We start from the raw sequence: 22,077 nt of genomic DNA, 5'->3' as shown, positions 1-22,077 counted from the left end.
CAGAGCCCCAAGAGAGTCCCTAATGATCCTGAAATTATACTTAACGTGTGTGTGTGTAAATGTGTATGCTTTTCTAGAGAAAGGATTCAATGGTTTTCATCAGATTCTCAAAAGCATCCACCACCCTCAACAAGTTAAGAAACTGAGCTAGATCCGGGACCCCCAGAGCTAGAAAGATTGCCTATCCTTTCCTATTTCTTTGCATAGGAGGGTCACAGCCTCCTGAAAGCAGGACCCAAAGTAGCCTCTGAAGGTTCTGCTCAAAATCTGGGGACACCTGGGTCTGGGGCTGGAGGGGTCTTCCAGGAAAGCAGACATTTGGAGTCAAGGGCCCAGAAGGCAGGGTGATGGTCATAAAGGCATCGATAGACGAGAAAACAGTCCTAGCTCGCTCCTCCTCAAATGGCTTATTCCAGGTCTTTCTCTTCCCAAGTCTGATTCCCCAGCTCTCAGAAACCCAAAGTCCTTATTCGGTTCAAGGTTCATTCAGTAAATCCTTACTAGGTAAATCCTTCCTGGCACCTATTATGTGTCAGGCTCTATTCTAGGCGCCTGACCAGATCTCTTTCCAGTCCAGCACGCGAGGACTTTGCGCGCTGCCGATCAAGGGCGTTCTTCCCAACCTTAGCCCCCACTACATCCGGTCCTGAGAGGCTCAGACTATCCTGCCCACCGAAGTGGGCTGGGGTTTGATGAGTGGGGAAGCAGTACCTGTGAGCAAAGCGGTGAGGGAAGCTGGAAGAACCCGCTTGACCAGAGCAGGTGGGCCGAGGGCAGCCCTGGCCCAGGGCGGGCGGGGACTAGGCGGGATGGGATGGGGACACCGCCAGCGGGGCCAGCGGGGCCAGCGGGGCCAGCGGGAAGGCGGAGGACTGGGGAGGAGGGGGGAGATGCTCCCCACGGCCGCCTCCGCCGCGCCTGATCTCGGGGCTGTGCTCGCCCGCTCCCCGCCCTCTGAGGCCGTCGCGAAGCTCCGCTCTCCATACTGAGCAGTCCCTGGGAGGCGCTCGGACACGTCCCCAGGCCGGATAAAGATCGGCTCGGCGCTCGCTCCGCAGCGCGAAATCTCGCCATCAGCACTGCTCGCGCTGCCGCTCCGGCCCGGCCCGGCGACGCCAGATCGCTATCTGGGGAATCGGGAAGGCACGCCGCTGCCCCTGCCGCCACCCTCGACACTGCACACCGGGGTGGTCGCGGGGCCCTGGGGCTCGCTGCCCTCCCCTCCCCCCTGCCTTCCTTCCCAGCACTTCCTCCCGGGGGACCCCTGCTTCCCGCCGGCCCCGGGCCCCCAGCGCCCCGCCAGACGCCCTCGCCCCCATCGCCAGGCCCGGCTGCCTCCTGAAGGTTACGCGACGCAGCGGCGAGGCGCGGGGGGCACCCGCCCTAGCCGCCGCCTGCGCCGCCGCCCACCCCAGCGCCCGCCTCGCCGCGCGCGGCCGGCCCGGCTGCCGGCGGCTGCCACCGCAATCCCCGCTCCCAAATCAGCGCGAGGAGGCGCCCCTCCCCCTCCCCGGCTCCCGGGGCTCTCCGGACCGCGATTGGCCGCGCCACCCCGGGCCCCCAGCTCCAGCTGCAGCGCCATTGGCTGCGGGTCTCCACCAGCCTTTACATAAGCCCCGGCGCGCTCGAGTGGAGTTGTATAAAGCGAGCGAGCGGCGTCGGGGCGGGAGGCTCGAGGCCAGCCCGGGACCGGGGCTCCGAGCTGGAAGGCGGCGGCGGCGGCAGCAGAGGCGGCAGCGAGCTCCGGCTCTCCGGCGCCCCCAGGCGGCGGGGCTGAGAGAGCCCGAGGATGGCTGCGAGCGCGGACCCCGGGGTGAGTACCCGCTCCAGTGACCCCAACCCCTCAGGCAGAGAAAGTTTCTCCCGCCCTTTGCGCCCTCCCGATCCTCCTGCAGGGTTGGCGGGGGTGCTGGCGGGGAAGACCGAAACCGCTAAGGCGGCGGCGGCGGCGGCGGCGGCGGCGGCGGCAGCTTGGTTTTCAACTTGCCAAGAGGCGCAGGACTCGACTGGCGCGCAGAGCCTCCCGCGGGCTGTGGGGAGAGGCCGGCGCCTGGCCGGAGGTGGAGGAGAGGTGGGAGCTGAGGTGTGGGGGCTACAGCTCTCACAGCTAGCAGAGAAAGTGTTGGGGGCGCCCTGGAGGTCAGCTGTTTGGGGAGGGGGCGGCGGAGCTGGGAGGGGGCGGAGCAGGTGAGGAAGGATGTGCGTGGGGTATTGGGGAGTCACCCAGCGAACCAGGCTCAGCTCCGGGTCGGGGAAGCTACTGGCCTCTGCCGGCTGTCTACGCTTCCAGGGTGGGGAAAAGCCCTGGGGGAGGCTAGCGCTCCCCCCCCAACGCCCCCCCCCCCGCCCCAACGCCCCGGGAACCGAGCCCCTGAGCACAGCGCTGGGTGGCAGAGAGCTCCGGGAGCCAGCTCCGCGCGGCTTAGCTGTCAGCTGCCTTTGCTGGACCGAGGTGTGGTCTGCTTGCTTTCATCCAATCTTAGACACACCAGCTTCAGGCATTCCAGGGGGACCGGGGGTCCTCCTCGGCCCAGTGAGGGGGCGGGGGGAGGCACATGGAGGTTTTTATGGGGCAGGAGGCCGAGCTTGGGGGCATGCCCAGCAATGCAGCGCGCTTTTTCACAGCATAGTAGTTGAGAGTCCTGGTTAGTCCCCTTTCTGCAGAAACCAACTCAAGAATCCAAAGTCATCCCAGCCCTGGATAGGAGCCTACCAGAGTGGCGGTGAAATGTGCCTGGGGTTGGGGTAGGAGGGTCACTTTTCTTCCTCTGGGAATGACTAATGAATATTGCTGCTGGTGGTGCTATGGGGTACACCTAGTGTGGCTACTCTGTGTCCCAGGAGGTGCTTCAGCTCTCCAGGCAAGACATTTTCTTCAGTCACACTTGGAGTGTCTTCTGGGATGGGTGCAGGATTTCCCAAGTGAAGCCAGGTCAAAAAGGAAAGGAAGTAGGTTCCAGGGATAGGGAACAAGTCTGTAGTGCTGTCTTGAATCAGGGGAGAACTCTCGTGGGAAGAGAAACACTACCGGGAGGGAGATTTTTTTGACCCTGATTACTTGGGCTGCAGCTATCCAAGACTGAATTGGAGCAAATTCAGAGTCACCCTGTACCTCTCTCTCAGCCACAAGAGAGGGGAGATGGAGAATGGAAAAGTGGGAATATGGCGGTTGTTCCAATATGGCCCTTGAGGAAGCATTTGCTCTCCATCTGACTTAAGAACATGTTATTGGCAGCAGGTCCTAAAGTCCATTTAAGAGGCAACAAAGGGAGGTTAAGGTCTACATGCTGGCACAGTGGACCACAAGTAGAATATTCTGGTTTATATTTGGTACTAATGGTCTCTGGAGAAGGTCAAAAGTGGGCTGCTCAGTTGGGGCTGTCTCCTGTACCTCATCCCCAAATGTGGATGAGGGTTTTGAACTCCTGGGGCAGCTACGTCAGCTGGAGATCTTTTAGCAGGGCTCTGGATTCATACCCCCAAACCTAGTTCCGTCTTCTGCCCACAGTCAACATTTTTCTGCTGCATTTTCCAAGACCTTCTCGCCACTGGGGATTTGTACAGCAAAATACCTGCTTGTTGCTCTTTCTTCTCTTTTCTCCATCTGGGCTGCACCTGCTATTCCGAACCCTGATGTTTATTACTCTGCACCTTGATGTTTGGTTAAGATGCCCTATCGCAGCACAGTAGTGCCCTGTGAATGTGTGGTCCAATGGTCTATGTAATTCTCGAAAGCGAAATATATTCTTAAGAGAGCAGGACTGCAGACCAGGAAGGCAGGCTTATTAAACAGCTTGTGACAGACAGTCCTGTTCTCAATCTTGCAGCCTGCTTAGGCAATGGAAGCTGCCCAGCAAGCTCCTTGGTGCCCAGTAGGGGGCGCCAAAGGCACCCAGCTCAGGACCACTGACTTACTTCTTGCCCTTCACTGGCCATAGTAACTTAATGCTTTAAGCAAACTCAGGCCTTTAACCTTCACCTTCTTGATTGGAACCCTTCTACCACGTACTTCCTGGACTTCAGGTGGTCCTGTGATCTCAGGTGCAAGGAGATAGATACAAGTACAGCATTCCAAGGAAATAGAGCCAGTACCCAGCCCCACCTGCTCTCTGAAATTATCCTTTGTGCTTGGTGCTGGTGCATTCTTTGAACTTGTTCAGTACTCATAGAGCCCCAGAATATTAGAGCTAGAAGAAAGGGACCTTGAAGAGCACCTACTCCAAAGCCATCCCACCTGCAAACAACTTACAGATGGGAAAACTGAAGCCCAGTCAAGGCAAGCATCTTTCCCAAGGTCACATGGCTGGTGGAAGAGATAGGACTGGGTCCTAGGATTTCCTGCTACTGAGAACTCTCTCCGCTCCCATGACCTGCTTCCTCTTTACTATGGAGATTGATGTGTGTTCTGCACAGTTGTTGATGTTGTGTAGTGGCTAAGTTGTCTCCAGCTCTTTTGCAGCCTTGCAGACTGTATATAGCCTGCCAGCCTCTTCTGTCCATGCAATTTCCCAGGCAAAAATAAGTGTTCATAATTGCTGGCTGAACAGACATTGGTAAATTAATACATCTAGTAGCTTGGGGAAAATTTCCTCTGAATCTGTTATACAGACTGAGAAGGCAAGGAATAGATAAAGCTCTTGTAATGTACATGTACAGGTAATAGAAATTTCTAGTTATTCTTTCCCCTTCCTCCATTATCTTGTCTTGTTATTCCAAGTGGTCATGTAGGGGAAAACAATGCAACTCCAGGTTTCTCTCCATGGACTTAGGAATCAGAAGTGCCCAGCCCCTCAAGATGATCTTGGAACCCAAGCCTAGGGCTCTTCCTTCTGCTCAGGAATGCTGGAGTAGGGTCTCTCTGTCCCATAGTCACACCACTGCCTATGGGACCTCCAGTAGTTGGATTCTGGGTGAAGTGAAGCATTTCCATCCAGTATTTGCCCATTTCCCCATCCTTGCAGCTCCCAGCTCAAGGTCAGAGTGCTGGGATGTTCTATTTTTGCAAAATCCTCATGTGAGGGTTTCTTGGGTGACCTGGAAGATACTACCATTTCCATTGCCCTTTTTCTGTTCTGAGTCTGGCTATCGACATCTGAGCTGGGCCCTGGGAAGGAGGTTTGCTGAGTGACCTATGGGCTGCCCCTCCTCCAGAGTCCTCTCCCCACCCTGCTCCTTTGCCCTGTGCATGGAGTTTCCCCCAGAGTGTCTGCAGACTTGGCGGTGACCCTCAGGAGGAACCAGTGATTCCGAGAGGCAGATCCGCTTCTGTCCCTAAGGCTCACCCAAGGGATGCGTGTTGCCAGGGAAGGTGCTTGAGTTTTCTCATCTCCTTCAGGCTCTCAGACAAGTTGTGTCTTTGTCTTCAGGTGGGGGAGGTGGGTGGTAGGATAATGTGGACCACAGAGCCACAGTCCCTTCCTTGAAAGCAGGGTTCTGAGAGCCTGGACTGGGGATTTGTGCCTACTCCCAGCTCTGTCTGAAGAGTTGTGCCTACATTCCCAAGGCTTGGATTTTTCTTGGATAAGACCAGAGGAATATAATTACATAAAACACAGTGATAGCATGGGATCTCTAGATTTTTGTTTGAATGTGGAAGCGGCATTAGACATTGAGGAAACAAGAAGTTGCCTCTTACATGAGTCCCACTAGATGAGTGACCCTTATTACCTGCTCTCGCTGGGAAGGCAGCTCAGTAGTGGGAAGGATGCAGGCTTAGAGTGTGACTCCCCGCTTCCTGCTTAGGAACCTTGGACAAATGCTTAACCTCTACATGCCTCAGTTTCCTCCTCTGTAAAATGGTGAGGCTTCCTGTGATGAGGGTAAGATAGTGAGCATCAGGGAAGATAGTCTTTAACATGGCTCTGCCCTTGGTGAGATATAAAGAATGGATGGGAGGGGATAATATTACGGGGTCACTGGGGACTGCACCGGGTCTTCCTTTTCCCTGTGAAAGAGACCAAACCTCCAGGTTTGCACATCAGCCTCTGCTCATTGCAACATCTGAGCTGTGGACAAGACCTCCTTGACAGAGCTGCTGTCTTCCTTCCCCCACATTGGGGCTTTCATATGGGGGTTCTGCCATGCTTGGGGAAAAGAAATTTTACAGGTCCCAGGATAATTCTGAGTGTGATGGAAGGCCCTGAGCTATTGATTCTAGGAAGGATCTTTGTGCTAGGAGAAGGCTTCCTCGGAGCTCAGTGATTTAAGAGTGCTGACAAACCCGTGCTCCCCGGGCCTCCTGCAGGCTGCAGATACAGGCTTCTGGGCCAGCCAGGGTTCTACGAGGGATTTCTGGGGAGCCTAACTGGTTGCTTAGGGGACATAAACCTGTGAACTCTCCTTAGGAGAAAGCATGAAATCAATTGGTTTATTATCACACTAGACACCCCTGGACCATGGAGGGCATTTAAGAAATTAGAAGCTAGCAAAGGACAAGGAGGTTGTGTTTGAAAAGTCTATGGAAAAGTGTGAAGGGGTTGGAGAAAAAGACCTTTCTCCACTGAACCACATGATCTTGACCTTATTGAAGTCCTTGGCCAGTGAGCAGAGAGATTACTGTGCCCATGTGGCAATGGCTGTAGACATTTTTGATTGTGACAGCTGGATCAGGCGGCGCTGTTGGCATCTAGGGGGTAGAGGCCAGGGATGATGTTAACCATCTTAGCGTGCACAGGACAGGCCCCGACAAAGAACTGTCTGGCCTAAAAATGTCACTAGTGCCAAGATGGAGAAACCCTGGACTCATCACAGCATGGACTCACAGCATGTTAGAGGTTGAGGGATTTTAGCAGTATTCTCACCCAACCCTCCCACTTCACCGCTGAGGACCCTGAGGTCCAGAGGTGAAGAGACCAACCAGAATCATGCAGCAAGTGAGTGGCAAAGCTCATCTGTGCCTCAGATCTGCTGTCTCCTAAGAGTGACTTACCCAGACTCCCCCCAGCGTTGTTGTGAAGGTTCAGTATGAGCTGTGAAAACACTTAGAAAATTCTAAAGAGGTTATTATTAATATTGCTATTATTAAGAATTGGGGAGTTTGGAAAGCTCTATTTCTGGCTATGCCACTGACTCATGGTACAAGTTCTGTGCATCATTCCCCTGCCCCCTAGGCCTCTTGTGTCAGGGCCTGCGGGGTTCTGGGGGGCGGGGGGGGGGCGGTGGTCTCAGCAAATGACAATTTTATCATGATCATTATCTTCAAAGAAAAGTCCAAAGATCTGCCCTTCAAAAAGCCTAGACACTTTAAAAGAAGATAAAAATTTTCCTTGAAAGAAATCATGTTGACTTCGTAAGAAGAAAAACGTTTCTTCTTGGAAAAGCTCCAGTCCCCGGGCCCTGTGAATTGGTTCCAGCCCAGGAAATCTGATCAACATCCGGAGGAGAAGCTGAGAGCTCCCCAACTGACAAGCGGGCTGGATTTGTCCCCACTCCCTCCAAGACTTCGCCACCCTTTCCTGCTCAGCCCTCTTGGCACAGGGACGCTTTGCAAGGAACCTGAAGGAGGGGTGGGCAGCATGTCATTAATTAGTAAAACCTCGTTTACTTAACAGACATATTCTTAAAGATCTCTTCCAAGGGACGTTTTGACATATTACTTTAATTAGCCATAGAAGAATCGAGAGTGCCGAGAGTGTAAAATGACCCTTCCTGTAGTTTCCAGTTACTCTTACCTTTGTTTGCGCCCAATAAGTACAGTGACAAGGTCACGGGGGTCACTGCAGAGCTGAGAGGTCCTGTTGGCTGAGGAAGGGACTGCGGGGGCTTCTTCCCTCCTTTATTACCGCTCCATCTACCTGGAGAGCCTGCCCACTTCGTGAGACTTGCATTGGCATCCCTACCCTCCTTAGGGATAGGCAACATGCCCAGGAACCCGATTCCCTGCCTGGATGGACAGAGGAGCCTTGCAGGGTTCCTGGGAGCAGCCTCAGCTGGTGTTTCTCACAGAAGGCCTAGCCCTGCCCTTGCCTTCCTTGCACTCAGGATTGGAGGTAGGAAGTCCCTAGAGGCTCTCCTTAGAGTAGGGTTCTCCAAACAAGGAGCCATGGACTGGTATAGTCTGCGGCCTGTTAGGAACTGGGCTGCACAGCTGGAGATGAGCGACAGGCATTCGAGTGAAGCTTCATCTGCTGCTCCCCATTGCTCCCATTACTGCTTGAACCTTCTCTCCCTCCAATACTTGTCCATGGAAGAATTGCCTTCCACAAAACCTGTCCCTGGTGCCAAAAAGGTTGGGAACCTCTGCCTTAGAGGACCAAAGCTACACTGTTCCCCGCCCAAACTGGGAGGGTGGACACACACACAGACCTCACCCAGTTCCTGGCGTGAATGTGCTGAGCGTCCTGCAAGTCCAGGGCAGGCCAGCCTCCGGAGGTCAGTCCGTGTAATGAGACTAGGTGAGCACAAGAGCCCTTTCTCTCGCTTTGCCCCGGGGAGGTCATGTTCCCTTGTGCCCTGGTCTCCAAGAACAGACTTTTTTGGAATGGCAATCATGCACCAGTCATCTGAGAAGCTATGTATATCCAAAGAGCCTTTTGCAGGCAGGGAGAGAAGAGTCCCGGAGAAGGAGAAATGCTGCCTAGCAAGCAGCGGGGGCTGAGACACCATGTCTTTTGTTGTCAACTGCAAATCCAGTGCCTAGCATAGCATTTCAGAGAAGGCGATGGCACCCTACTCCAGTGCTCTTGCCTGGAAAATCCCATGGACGGAGGAGCCTGGTAGGCTGCAGTTGAAGGGGTTGCGAAGAGTCGGACACAACTGAGCGACTTCACTTTCACTTTTCACTTTCACGCGTTGGAGAAGGAAATGGCAACCCGCTCCAGTGTTCTTGCCTGGAGAATCCCAGGGATAGGGGAGCCTGGTGGGCTGCCGTCTATGGGGGTGAAGCGACTTAGCAGCAGCAGCAGCAGCAGCAACATAGCATTTGGCAGGGGGAGGGGCTTCACAGGTGCTTGGTGGGTGAACAAATGAATGTGTGGATGTAGGCAGCCAGTCTGGGGTAGAGTTGGCCCTTGGTATTAAAGTGGACCTCCAGTCCGGCTTTCTTTCTGGCTCCTTCTTCCCAGAGCGGGCACTTGGCCCCAGGGCTCTGTAAACCCACAAAGGTCCTACTGATCAAGCAAGGTCTGAAAGTGAAAGTTGAATTCACAACTCTATGGACTATAGCTTGCCAGGCTCCTCTATCCATGGAATTCTCCAGGCAAAAATGCTGGAGCGGGTTGCCATTTCCTCCTCCAGAGGATCTTCCCAACCCAGGGACGGAACCCGGGTGTTCTGCATTGCAGGCAGATTCTTCAATGTCTGAGCCACCAGGAAGCCCCCTCAGGAGCCCACATAGGACCCACATGTGACATGGTACCAGCTCAGCCTGGACGGGCTGTTTCTCTTCCTCTTCATCTCCTCCAGGTGCTCACCCCCGGCCCCCTCCAGCCCCTCCTGCAACCAGGCTGCTCCAGGAAAGCCCGGCGCAGATCTATCTTGGTAGCTGCAAGCTGATAGAATAGATGATCATTTGGATTTCCACCAAAGACAGACTAGGGAGTGAATCATTGCTTCACGGCAACATTCTCAGGAGGAAGCTTTTAAATAGCAAGGTCCACTAATGCATTTTAAATGATTTAGGGAAAAAACCTGACCCATAGACACTTACGCCCAGGAAATAACTTTGGAGGTCATCCAGGATGTCCAGTCCCCTCTGTGATACTCTCACTCACTGTTTGGAAACATGGCCAGCCTAGCAGCCCTGCACACTGCTGCCCCAAATCTAAAATGCCATTTCTAAACCTGTCTGATCATGACTTCAAACCTCCCGCTCCTCACTCTAAGACGGGCAGGCTCTACAGGCTCCAGCTGCTGCCTCCACGTGAGCAAAGAATTGTCTGGCCCAGCACATCAGTAATGCTGAGACTGAGAACCCCGGGACCAGGGCATCATCCCTGCCCTCCATCCTTTCCCCACTCCCCCCTCTGAAGGGCTGGAGCAAGGACTCCTCAGATGGGTCACTTTGGGAGAACTGGGCATGGAGAGCCCTTTCTGGACTTACCTCCCTGCCCATGCTACTCTCTGCCATGTGCTGAGCTTAGCCAGGCAGGCTCAGGCCCACCCCTACCCACAAGGAGAGGGCTGCAAGAGAGTACAAGTACACCAGCAAGCACCTGGACCCCACTCCAAAGCCTGGCCTTCCAAACAGCTGTATCTGTAATGATGGGGGCTTTTTAATCTCTGTCTGAGCCCCACCTGTCTCCTCCCCTCCTCACCTTTCTTCCCCTTCACTAATCCTGAATATGAACAGGGAGGGAAGTGGGATGCTGTTCACTGGACCCTTTCAAACTCCAACACTCAATCTGGAAATCTGGCGTCGTATTTGGTTCTTGCTTCCTCCTCATTTTTCACAACTTCTGGATCACTGAGTCAGTCTGCTTCATGAATCTCTCTCAAAGCTGCCCAGTCTTTCCATCCACACTGTCTGCCCCCCTTATCCTTCAGCTGACTAGCGGTAGTGCTTGTTAACTGCTCCCTGCTTACTCTCATCTTGCCCTGCTTGTAAATCTTGGAGCTGATCATCACTCTTCAGGCTAATTCATGGGACCCTGTACACAAGCAAACAGAGATTTTTTTTTTAATTGCAATTTCTTATAACAAGTACTATATGAGGAATGAGTAGTATTAATAGTAACACTTACCTACCATTGACTATGTACCAGGCACTGCTCCAACCCCTTCTGTGGATAATCTCCTTTAATCCCCATGGTAACCTTAGAAGGTAGGTACCACTATTGTTACTCTTTTACAGATGAGGAAACAAAGGCACAGAGAAGTTAAGTAACTTACCCAAGGTCACACAGCCAGAATATGTCAGAGCCAGGATCTGTGTCCAAGCCAACTGGCTCCAGAATTGATGTTCTTAGACACTACACTAAATAATCTCTTTCACTAAATGGTCTTTCTCACTTGATCTTAAACCAAGTGAGATGGGAACACACAGTGGAAGGAGTAAGCATCTGCCCAGGGCTTGCCAAGGAAGGCCTAAGAGAGAGGCGCTGATGGACTGGCCAGAGGGACAAGGTGAAGAAAGCATTCCAGGCCGAGGAGCCAGCGTGTGCATGGCGGCCAAGCAGGGTCATGCAGCCCAAGGAGGCTCGGTGTGGCTGGGGTGGGACAGACACTGAGAAAGGGTGCGGCTAGGAGGTTGGAAGAGGCTGTGGATGCCTCATGTGCAGCAAGAGGGTTAGGGATGACCTTGCTGGAGAGACAAGTTGGAAAGATGGCCTCAGTGGAGGGAAAGGCAGGGGCTGCTCTGCGGTCACTCACTCAGTTATTCACTTCCTGGTCTCATGCACCTCTACCAGGCACTGTCCAGGCACTGAGAAAACAGCTGAGAACAAAGTAAAGTTCTTGCCCCAGTGGAGCATGCATTCTAATGCCTCAGTCACTGGCATTTCTCCATGCTGTCCCCTGTCCCCTCTTCTGCCTTGCCAGCCTGGAAGACAAATGCCAGCCCTTCTGCACCTCTATGTCCTATGCATCTTACCCAGCACCATGAAGATATAAGGCTTCCTCTTCCTTCCCTCTACCTGGAGAGAGCTCCCGATGCTGCCTGCGGCTGCGCTTACAGGAAAGAAACTTGGTCCTACTCCAGAAAGAGGCAGATGAAAACTCAGGGGACCCAGGCTGGGAGGCGCCAGAGAGACCAGCAGGCTAATGAAATGGTGTTTCTGCAAGTGAGAGGACAAATGGAGTCTCCCAGCCTCACGCACAAGGCGGCATAGGTCCTTAATGAGTATTATTAACTGCTTGGACTTCCGGGTCTCTAAAATGGGAAATGAAATGAGAGAATGCATGCACAGTGCCTGGCAAGCAGTCAGTACTTGGAAGGTAATGGCGATAGCAAGGATGCTATTGCTACTGATAAGTGTTGTTTGAATGAATGAACGCCTCTCAGATGGAGTCCAGGCCCACCAGGTGCTCCCGTGCTGTGGCGGCTGCCAAAGGTCCAGTGGAACTCACAGGGCTATCAGACTTTGAGGCATAGACCCGCTTCTGTTGCTGATTTGTCTAGGGACCCTGACAGAGTTCTTTGACTTTTTAAACACTGCTTTCCAAATGCAAAACCTCTGTTTATAGGCATATACATATCCAAACTTCAAGCATTTTGCAGATGTTAAGGACCCGATTAGAAATGATGCCTGAGGCATGGCTTCTGACCTCAAGGAGCTTACAGTCCACAAGGGAAGAGACATGATACAGCGGTAGGCATTCAGAGTAGCAACAGGTAGAAAGAGCGGAGAGCCCATAGGAGGGAGGGTATCGAGGTGATGGGGAGTGGGAAGGGCAGGCAGGAAAGGCCCCCTGGAGAAGAGGAATGATGCACTGGTCCAGGAGCTTTCAATCTCAGCATTATGACATGCTGGGCCAGATAATTCTTTGCTGTAGGGGGCTGTCCTATCCACTGCCAGCTGCATCCCTGGCCTCTACCCACTAGGTGCCAATAGCACCCCCTTCCCTGGTTGGGGCAACCAAAAATGTGTCCAGGCATTGCCAGATACTGAGGGCAAGAGAGGCAAATTGCCCTTGGTTGAGAACCGGTGCTCTTGGCCAATGAATGGAAGGTCCTCTGGATGGGAACCCGAAGAGGGAAAAATGAGTGCCCCCAATGTGGGACCTCTAAATAGGCAGTACCAGGAGGGCAGGTTGGGGTGACTTCTGGTTCTCCAGACTTTGAGGAGTCTAATGTCTTCTTTCTCGTCTCCTCCTGCTTCTCCTGATTCAGCTAACTTAGCATTGTTTACCGCTCAGCTACACCACCCTGCCTGTGTGGAAATGTTCTTCTTCTCCTCCACGTGTCTAATCTAGGTATCTTTGTTCCCCTTCCTCCGCAGCACCCCTCCCCCTGTACTGCAAATGTTGACCAGCCTTCTTCCTGGGACCTGGGCACGGAGCACAGTCCCCAGCTCATGGAGCAGGGTAGCGGGGGTCGGGGGGCCGCACAGGAAGTGTCACTGTGGGTCAGTGAGCTCCCCAAGCTCTCCTCCAAGGATGCCTCAGTCCCAGGCGCTCCTTAGTGAGTCTCTGTGGGTCCCTAGTGGCCCAGCCCATGCAGGGTGGAGTGCTCCATGGCTGCTTCTCTTCCTCAATCTCTGCTCTCCTGCAGCTTCTGGAAAGGGCCTGTGCTCCCCACTGGTTCCCACATCTGAAGCACTCAGGGCTCTTGCTTTTGTGAGAGCTCAGGGTGGTGTCCTCCGTGCTTGCGATCATCGCTAAAAAACTGCTTGCCCTAAAAATTGCCCTGGAAGCCTCTCCCCACAGCTGCCTGACCCCACATCAGAGATCTAGGTTGCTTGGTTACCAGTTTTCAGACCCAATTCAGAAAAGTCCCGAGGCCGCAGAAAACAGTTTGGCTGCATGTGACCTACAGCCAATGTCTAAAGACTGCCTAGCCTTAAAGCTATCTGTGTGAACGGCGAGAAAAGAAGCAGTGAGCCTGGCCTCCGAGAGGCATTCCCTAGCTCACTTAACCCTTAAACCCACGGCACGTCATAGGATTCCCATGTTACAGACGAGGACACTTGAGATCAGAAGGATTAAGGAACATGCTCAAGGTCGCCTGCTAGTTTCTGGTGGAGTTGAGGTTCAAGTCCAGGCCCCTGACTCAACTCTTTGTTTATTTATTTTTCTCTATTTCACTGAGAATTGTTCAAGACATTTGCTTATAGAACATTTTTAAGAGATGATTACAAAGCCATTCTTCCTACTGCCTGAAACACAGGTCCTACTGCCTCTTACCCTTGTTAAGACCCCTCTTCGCTTCCTCCTCCCTCCTCCCCTGTAGGAACAGCTTGGGTGCTTACGCCCTGTGCCCTCTGCCTAAACTCTACCCTTGGTACTTCTCCTCACCTTCCCTGGGCTATGCTGCCCCTGGATCCTCCCATTGCACTTACATCAGTTACTACTTAACGCCACTTCTGCCTGTAGATACATAGTAGGTGCTTGATACACACCATTCAAGAAAGCAAAAAACATTCAATTCAACCTACTTTTTTAAATTCTATTTTTAGCTTTTCTCCATGTTCTTCTAGAAGATTGAGATGTTCACAGTGGTGTGACAGGAGGTTTCTGAGCCAGCCATGTAAAATGTAGGGTCACCCGGCACCTGCTGGCCTTCTGCTCCAGGCAGTACCATCCTGCTCTGCTTTCTTCCCCAAACTCCATATCCTGCCTCCTCCTATGATACTCTCTGGCTAAATAGATTTTCTTGATAGGCCTCAACAAGCTGGTGACGAATTCTGGTAGCAGAAACATTTTTCACTTCAACTCCAATTGCAGCTTACACTCCCATCTGGGGACCACGAGTCTAGGGTAGTGGTTCTCAGCCCAGGCTGAGAATCTGGGTGCAGAACCATTAACATAATCAGGGGAGCTTCTAAAAATACAGTATGTGGCACCCGAGTCCTGCCCCAGACCAGTTATATCAGAAACTGGGGTAAAGGATCTGGGCAGCAACCTATCTCTAAAAACTCCCCATGTGATTTGACTGGGCAGCCAGGGTTTCAAATCATCAGTCTAGAGCCTTACTTCTGAAAGTAGAGTCTTGGGACCAGCAGCCTCAGCATCACCTGAAAGCTTGTTAGAATGCAGAATCTCAGGCCCCACCCCAGACCCACCAAATCAGAATCTGTATTTTACCATGATCCTCAGGTGATTTGTAAGCATGTTACAGTTTAAGAAGCACTGCTTTGGGGAAAGAACAGTTTCAAAATAACTGTATAACAAGTTGCAAGCAGTTTCTGCTGATTCACGTTATCATTTGGACAGAGTCCTTCCTTCTTCCGTTTAACAAACATTAAGTGCCTCCAAGTGCTCTATACCACGATGGTTTGGGTTTAGGGAAACACACTGGCCTGCTTATTTATCTTGGCTTGCAAATTCCTGCCCATACCCCATTTTCTCTAGGCTCTGGCCATTAATAATAGCTGTCTATTGCCTACTAGGGAGAAGGCAATGGCAACCCCCTCCAGTACTCTTGCCTGGAAAATCCAATGGATGGAGGAGCCTGGTAGGCTGCAGTCCATGGGGTCAATAGGAGTTGGACACGACTGAGTGGCTTCACTTTCACTTTTCAGTTTCATGTGTTGGAGAAGGCAATGGCAACCCACTCCAGTGTTCTTGCCTGGAGAACCCCAGGGATGGGGGAGCCTGGTGGGCTGCCGTCTATGGGGTCGTACAGAGTCGGACATGACTGAAGTGACTTAGCAGCAGCAGCAGCATTGCCTACTAGACCTGATGACATCCCCTGCCCCTGCCACCAACCTTTTCCTTCTTCTTAATTCTTTGTCAGAATTAAAGTCAGAATCTCTCTTTGTCACTCCCTATCAATTGTGGTAATTTCACTTTGCACTGAAGATACCTAGTACTTCGAGTATCTAATGATCAATAAGCCTGCAGCCCTAGGATTGGTTTCAGCGTCTTAGATCTAGAAACAGAGAAGTTTCTTAAACTAACCACTATAGTATATATATATATATATATATGGCTTATGGACCATAAATGTGTAGTTTATGAACCAGGACCATCAGAATCAAGTGGGAGCTTAGATTCTTGGGCCCTCCTGAAGATCAGTTGAATCAGAATCTGCATTTCAGAAAGACTTGCAGGTGATTCACATAGTACATATTAAAGTTTGAGACCTCTTTCAAAAGGACTTTTGCCCACTGTATATGGTTGTATTCAGTGCCCCTGACCTCACAGCAGGCCACTGTTGACCCATGCCTCCACCAGAGACTCCTGGATGCAGACAGGCACGTCTGGCTCAGTCTCTTGTGGGGACACTGCTCTTTTCTCCTGGGTCCTGGTGTACACAAGGTTTTGTTTGTGCCCTCCAAGAGTCTGTTTCCCCAGTCCTGTGGAAGTCCTATAATCAATACCTCTGGCCTCCAGAGTCAAAGCTGGGGATTCTCAGTCCCTTTGCCAGATCCCCAGGTTGGGAAATCTGTTGTGGGTCCTAGAACTTTCTTAACAGTGTGAGAATTTCTTTGGTATAATTGTTTTGTGGTTTGTGGGTCGTCTGCTCGGTAGGTCTATGGTGGGGCTAGTGGCGACCTCTTCCAAGAGCTTCCTAAGTGATCAATGCAAAGAAATAGAGGAAAACAATAAAATGGGAAAGACTGGAGATCTCTTCAAGAAAATTAGAGATATCAACGGAACATTTCATGCAAAGATGGGCTCGATAAAGGACAGAAATGGTATGGACCTAACAGAAGCAGAAGATATTAAGAAGAGGTGGCGAGAATACACAGAAGTGTACAAAAAAGATCTTAATGACCCAGATAATCATGATGGTGTGATCACTCACCTAGAGCCAGACATCCTGGAGTGTGAAGAAAAGTGGACCTTGGAAAGAATCACTACAAACAAAGCTAGTGGAGGTGATGGAATTCCAGCTGAGCTATTTCAAATCCTAAAAGATGATGCTGTGAAAGTGCTGCACTCAATATGGCAGCAAATTTGGAAAACTCAGCAGTGGCCACAGGACTGGAAAAGGTCAGTTTTCATTCCAATACCAAAGAAAAGCAATGCCAAAAAATGTTCAAACTGCCTCACAATTGCACTCATCTCACACGCTAGCAAAGTAATGCTCAAAATTCTCCAAACCAGGCTTCAACAGTTCATGAACTGAGAACTTCCAGATGTTCAAGCTGTATTTAGAAAAGGCAGAGGAACCAGAGATCAAATTGCTGACATCTGTTGGACCATCAAAAAAGCAAGAGAGTTCCAGAAAAACATCTACTTCTGCTTTATTGACTACACCAAAGCCTTTGACTGTGTGGATCACAACAATCTGGAAAATTCTTAAAGAGATGGGAATACCAGACCACCTTACCTGCCTCCTGAGAAATCTGTATGCAGTTCAAGAAGCAATATTTAGAACTGGACATGGAACAACAGACTGGTTCCAAATTGGGAAAGGAGTACATCAAGGCTGTATATTGTCACCCTGCTTATTTAACTTATATCTGGAGTACATGATGCAAAATGCCAGGCTGGATGAAGCACAAGCTGGAATCAAGATTGCCAGGAGAAATATCAATATATCAATAACCTCAAATATGCAGATGACACCACCCTTTTGGCAGAAAGCAAAGAGGAACTTGCCTCTTGAGGAAGGTGAAAGAGGAGAGTAAAAAAGCTGGCTTAAAACTCAACATTCAGAAAACTAAGATCATGGCATCTAGTCCCATCACTTCATGGCAAAGATATGGCGAAACAATGGAAACAGTGAGAGACTATTTTCTGGGGCTCCAAAATCACTGCAGATAGTGACTGTAGCCATGAAATTAAAAGGCACTTGCTCCTTGGAAGAAAAGCTATGACAAACCTAGACAGCATATTAAAAAGCAGAGACATTACTTTGCCGACAAAGGTTTGTCTAGTCAAAGCTATGGTTTTTCCAGTAGTCATGCATGAATGTGAGAGTTGGAGCATAAAGAAAGCTGAGCGCCGAAGAAGAGATGCTTTCTTGAACTGCAGTGTTAGAAGACTCTTGAGAGTCCCTTGGACTGCAAGGAGATCAAACCAGTCAATCCTAAAGGCAGTCAGTCCTGAATATTTTGGCCACTTTCACTTTTCACTTTCATGCACTGGAGAAGGAAATGGCCACCCACTCCAGTGTTCTTGCCTGGAGAATCCCAGGGACGGGGGAGCCTGGTGGGCTGTTGTCTCTGGGGGTGCACAGAGTCGGACACGACTGAAGTGACTTAGCAGTAGCAGACACAAAGAACTGACTCCTTAGAAAAGACCCCAATGCTGGGAAAGATTGAAGGAAGGAGGAGAAGGGAACCAGATGGTTGGATATCATCTCTGACTCGGTGGACATGAGTTTGAGCAAGCTCTGGGAGTTGGTGAATGACAAGGAAGCCTGGCGTGCTGCAGTCCATGGGGCTGCAAAGAGTCAGACACAACTGAGCAACTGAACTGAAAGTTTGAGAAGCACTAAAGCCCTGGTATAGAACTGTGTTTCTCAAATTTTGCAAATTAGAATCATATAGGGAGCTGCTAAAGTTCTGATGCCCCCACTGCATCTTACACCAAGTAAGTGAGAATACCTTGGGTTGAAGCCCAGGCATAAGCATTTTTCTATTATGGTAAAATATACATAACGTAAAATTTACTGTTTTGGCCATTTGTAAGTATTTGATTCAGCGATGCTAAATACACTCTTGTTGTCATGCAAACATCACTACCATCCATCTCCAGAACTTTTCATCTTCCCAAACTGAAACTCCATAACCATTAAACACTAACTTCCCATTCCCCTCGCCTCCCAGCCCCTGGTAACCACCATCTACTTTCTGCCTCAATGAATTTGACTATTCCAGATACTTCGTAGAAGGAATCATACCGCATTCGTCTTTTGTGACTGGCATCCTTCACTCAGCGTGATGTCTTCTAGGTTCATTCCTGTTGCAGCATGTGTCAGAATTTCCTTCCTTTTTAAGGCAGATCATATTCCATTGTAGGTATTTGCCACACTTTGGACATGTAGATGGATGGACTCTGGGGCTCCTGTAACTTGCTTGTGGCTATGGTGAATAATATGGTTACAAACTGGGGTATACAATTATCTGTTTGAGTCCCTTCTTTCAATTCTTTTGGGTGTATACCCAGAAATGGAATTGCTAGATCACATGGTAATTGTTTTTTGGACTTTTTTGAAGAACTGCTGCTGCGCAGCAGTTTTCCACAGCAGCTGCACCATTTTACAGTCCCATCAGCAATGCATATGGGTCCCAATTTCTCCACATCCTCACCAACAATTGTTATTTTCTGGTTTTTTGATTATAGCCATTCTAATGGATGCAAAGTGTTATCTTATTATGGGTTTGAGTTGCATTTCCCTAGTGATTAGTGACATCGAGCATCTTCTTTTATACTTATTGACCAGTTGTGTATTTTCTTTGAAGAAATGTTTATTCAGGTCTTTTGAATTGGGTTCTTTTGTTGTTGTTGAGTTACAAGAGTTCTTTATATATTCTGGATATTAGTCCTTTATCAGATATATGATTTGCAAATATTTTCTCCCATTCCGTAGGTTGCCTTTTCACTCTATTGATAGCATCCTGTGATGCACAAAAGTTTTAAATTTGATGTAGTCCATTTAATCTATGTTTTCTTCTGTTGCCTGTGCTTTTGGTGTCACAGCCAAGAAATTATTTTCAGACGTGTATTTTTTAAAGCTCCTCAAGTGATTTCACTATACAGCTAAGGCTGAGCAGTGTGTCTCAAACTTTAATATGCATTTAGACCACCTGAAATCTTGTTAAAATGCACATTTTGCTTTATTAAGTCTGGGGTGGGGCCCATGACTCTGCATATCTAAGAAACTCCTAGCTGATGCTTATGCTACTGGTCTGGGGACCACTGAGCAGCCAGAGTATAGAGGAGCATTTCAGTGATTTCCTTCATCTGAGGCCTGAGATGGAGGGAGAGTATTTGCCAGGGCTTTTCCTAAGTTTCCCGCTATACCTGTTCCCCAGCAGGCCCTCAGCTGACCCTCTAACTTTCACCTGGTGCTGAGCAGCACTGGTGGGTACGCTAAGAGCCTTTGGCATAGCAGAAAAATGAAAAATAAAGGACCTGTTCCCCCTACTCCACTCTCAGCCCACCCCCCAGGGGGAGACCATCCACTGGTCTGCCCCTGCTTGGTGCATTCACTTCCATGCTAATGATGGCCAATTCCTGTCTGGCCTTGGCCCCTGTAAGGAAACCGCTATAGAGCTCTGCTGAAAAGCTGTTTGGCTCAAAATATATTTATTAATAATATGCTCAGAAAGGAAAACCACACAGGTTGGTCTGAAGTTTATGGAAAAAGCTGGGGAGAAAAACTGCCAAAGGCCTGCTTCTAAAAAATATTAATTAATCCATCATAGAATTTTAGAGCCAGAAAGGACCTTTAGAGATCTACTCCCAAACCCCCATTTTGGAAAAGAAAGCTGGCACCCAGTGAGGCTATGACTTGCTCAAGGCCATCAAGCAAAATAGAGGTCAGCCCATAGGTGTGTTATTTCTTTTTAATCTAGCTTTAGGCAGCGTGTGTGCTAAGGCACTTCAGTTGTGTCCAACTCTGCAATCCCATGGCCTGTAGCCCGCCAGGCTCCTCTGTCCATGGGGATTTTCCTGGCAAGAATACTGGAGTGGGTTGCCTTTCCCTTCTGCAGGGGATCTTCCTGACCCAGGGATCAAACCTGGTTCTCTTATGTCTCCTGCATTGGCAGTTGAGTTCTTTACCCACTGAACCACCTGGGAAGCCCAGGTTTAGGTTATTTATATGGAAGTGGATAACACAGAGTAGCTACTTCTTTCAGATGGCTCCTTTAATTAAAGCTTTTACTTTTCAAAAAAAGATAAATCAAGAGGCTGGATTTGTGCCCTTCATGGCCTTCATTAGAAAATCTCTACCTGATGTTTATATGACCCTAATAGGACCCTTCTATGACCTACCACTCCCTGGTGGCAGTGACCCTATTTTCAGGTACAGTGCTAGGAAGAACTTACGATCTTCTAGAAGGCATGCTCAGTCCTGCTTTTCCTTCCATGTCCACTGCAAATGTTGTAAGCTGCTCACAGTACTCTCAAGCCACTGCCAATCAGTTTGGCTGTCAGGCTGAAACTCATTTGCCACCCCTACACTAGAGTTCATACCTTGAAAAGCCCTGTGACCTTCAGATCCACCCTACAGGTCAACATGTTTATACTGGTTATTAAATACCCTTTAGCTTCTCACTACCCCACCCCACCCCAGCTGCTCATTAATCCAATTATGAGTTCCCTTTATCCAACCAAACTTCTTGCCAAGACGCAGAACTCTCGGAGTGATGTGTTTGCCTTTGCTGATTAGACAGCCCAGGAGATGATGCTGTCATGTTCAGACATCTCGGTAATTGGGACTGACCTCATCTGATAGTGCAGCACCCAGCATGTGCCCTCTGAACACAGTGCCAGAACTTCCTTCCCAGGAAGGCTCACCGAGGTTAGTTTCTACGCTGCAGTTGGAGCCCTGCCCCTGGGTCTCTCTCCAGCCTCTCCAGTGAGGAATTAGAGGGGCTTCTGAATCACGTTTAGCTCTGAAGACAGAGCCTGGGCCTTTCGTTTTGATCTCTGGGTTCTGAACTGGAGAAAGCTCCTATGCTGGCAGGAGTGTCTGTCTCCATCTGGGGAGTCAGTCTTCAGATCCTCTCTTCATTAAGACATCAGCCTCACTTAGCCTTGCTCTTGGCTGCCAGACACACTGACAAGCCAGCAGGAAAAGCTCCATCAGGAAGAGGTGTGCCGCCCTCTGAAGGCACTGCTTTGCCTGTGGGACGGGACCTGTGCAGACTTCGTAGGACTTGTCCCAAGGGAGCCTTTGGAATGCTCTGAGAGCTCTGATTCTAAGCCTGCAGGCAGCATCTCAGGGTGGTGCTGTCTCTGGTGTTCTAAGTGTCTTCATTGCTCACGCAAGGAGAGGGTGGAGTCCTTCCACTTGGCCATTCTCATTTGTCTCCTGGGTGGCTGCCACCAGCTCCCGTAGCCCCAGGCTGTTTGGCAACACCCTGAGTTATGTTAGAGATATAATAATGAATTATACAATGGATTATACATAATTAATTTATAATAAAACACACACAATGGTTTAATTTCTCCCAGTGAATGATGTGCCGCCCGCCAGTTCCTGCTGGGATACATTCCATAACTGACTGCTTCCTGGTCTGGAGGCGACGGCCAGCGGCCCTAGGGAGGGACCTTGGCAGGGGAACCTTCCAAGTCACAGATTCTGGCTGGGCTACCTCCGGGGTCGGTCCCAAACAAGGATAATCCTTTACTTTCTCTGTTATTGTTCTAGACGGGGACCCTCATGGAGGTCTCACCTGTCCCTGGATCGTCTGAGATCTGCTGTTTTCTTCTTTCTCCCAGAGCATGAAAGATGCATGTGTATTTCTCCCTCCGTGCCTTCCTTCCCTCCCGAATATGTGTCGAGTGTCTCTTATGTGCCAGACACTGTCCTTGGCTTGATGTACATCCATGAACAAAACAGACAACGATCCTTGC

General features: G+C 50.3%; 1 protein-coding gene across 8 annotated transcripts in view; it reads left to right on the top strand.

Annotated features, from left to right (window-relative positions):
• Positions 1–511: 511 nt before the first annotated feature.
• CRTAC1 (cartilage acidic protein 1) overlaps positions 512–22,077 on the top strand; it is a 166,528-nt gene continuing 144,962 nt past the window's right edge. For 4 of the 8 annotated variants that reach the window (XR_011252242.1, XM_069568280.1, XM_069568281.1 and 1 more), the window contains exon 1: positions 643–1,813. Coding sequence is in view for 3 of the 8 variants with exons in the window: in XM_069568280.1 (XP_069424381.1) it covers positions 1,790–1,813 (24 nt within the window). In the remaining 5 variants the exon portion in view is untranslated. Of the gene's footprint in view, positions 1,814–22,077 lie in introns of all 8 variants that reach the window. The other 4 variants (XR_011252243.1, XM_069568279.1, XM_069568282.1 and 1 more) reach the window with 3 other exon arrangements.

Source organism: Ovis canadensis, chromosome 22 (assembly GCF_042477335.2).
Source record: "Ovis canadensis isolate MfBH-ARS-UI-01 breed Bighorn chromosome 22, ARS-UI_OviCan_v2, whole genome shotgun sequence".
NCBI lineage: Eukaryota > Metazoa > Chordata > Mammalia > Artiodactyla > Bovidae > Ovis > Ovis canadensis.
This window is presented reverse-complemented; position numbering and strand designations above follow the sequence as displayed.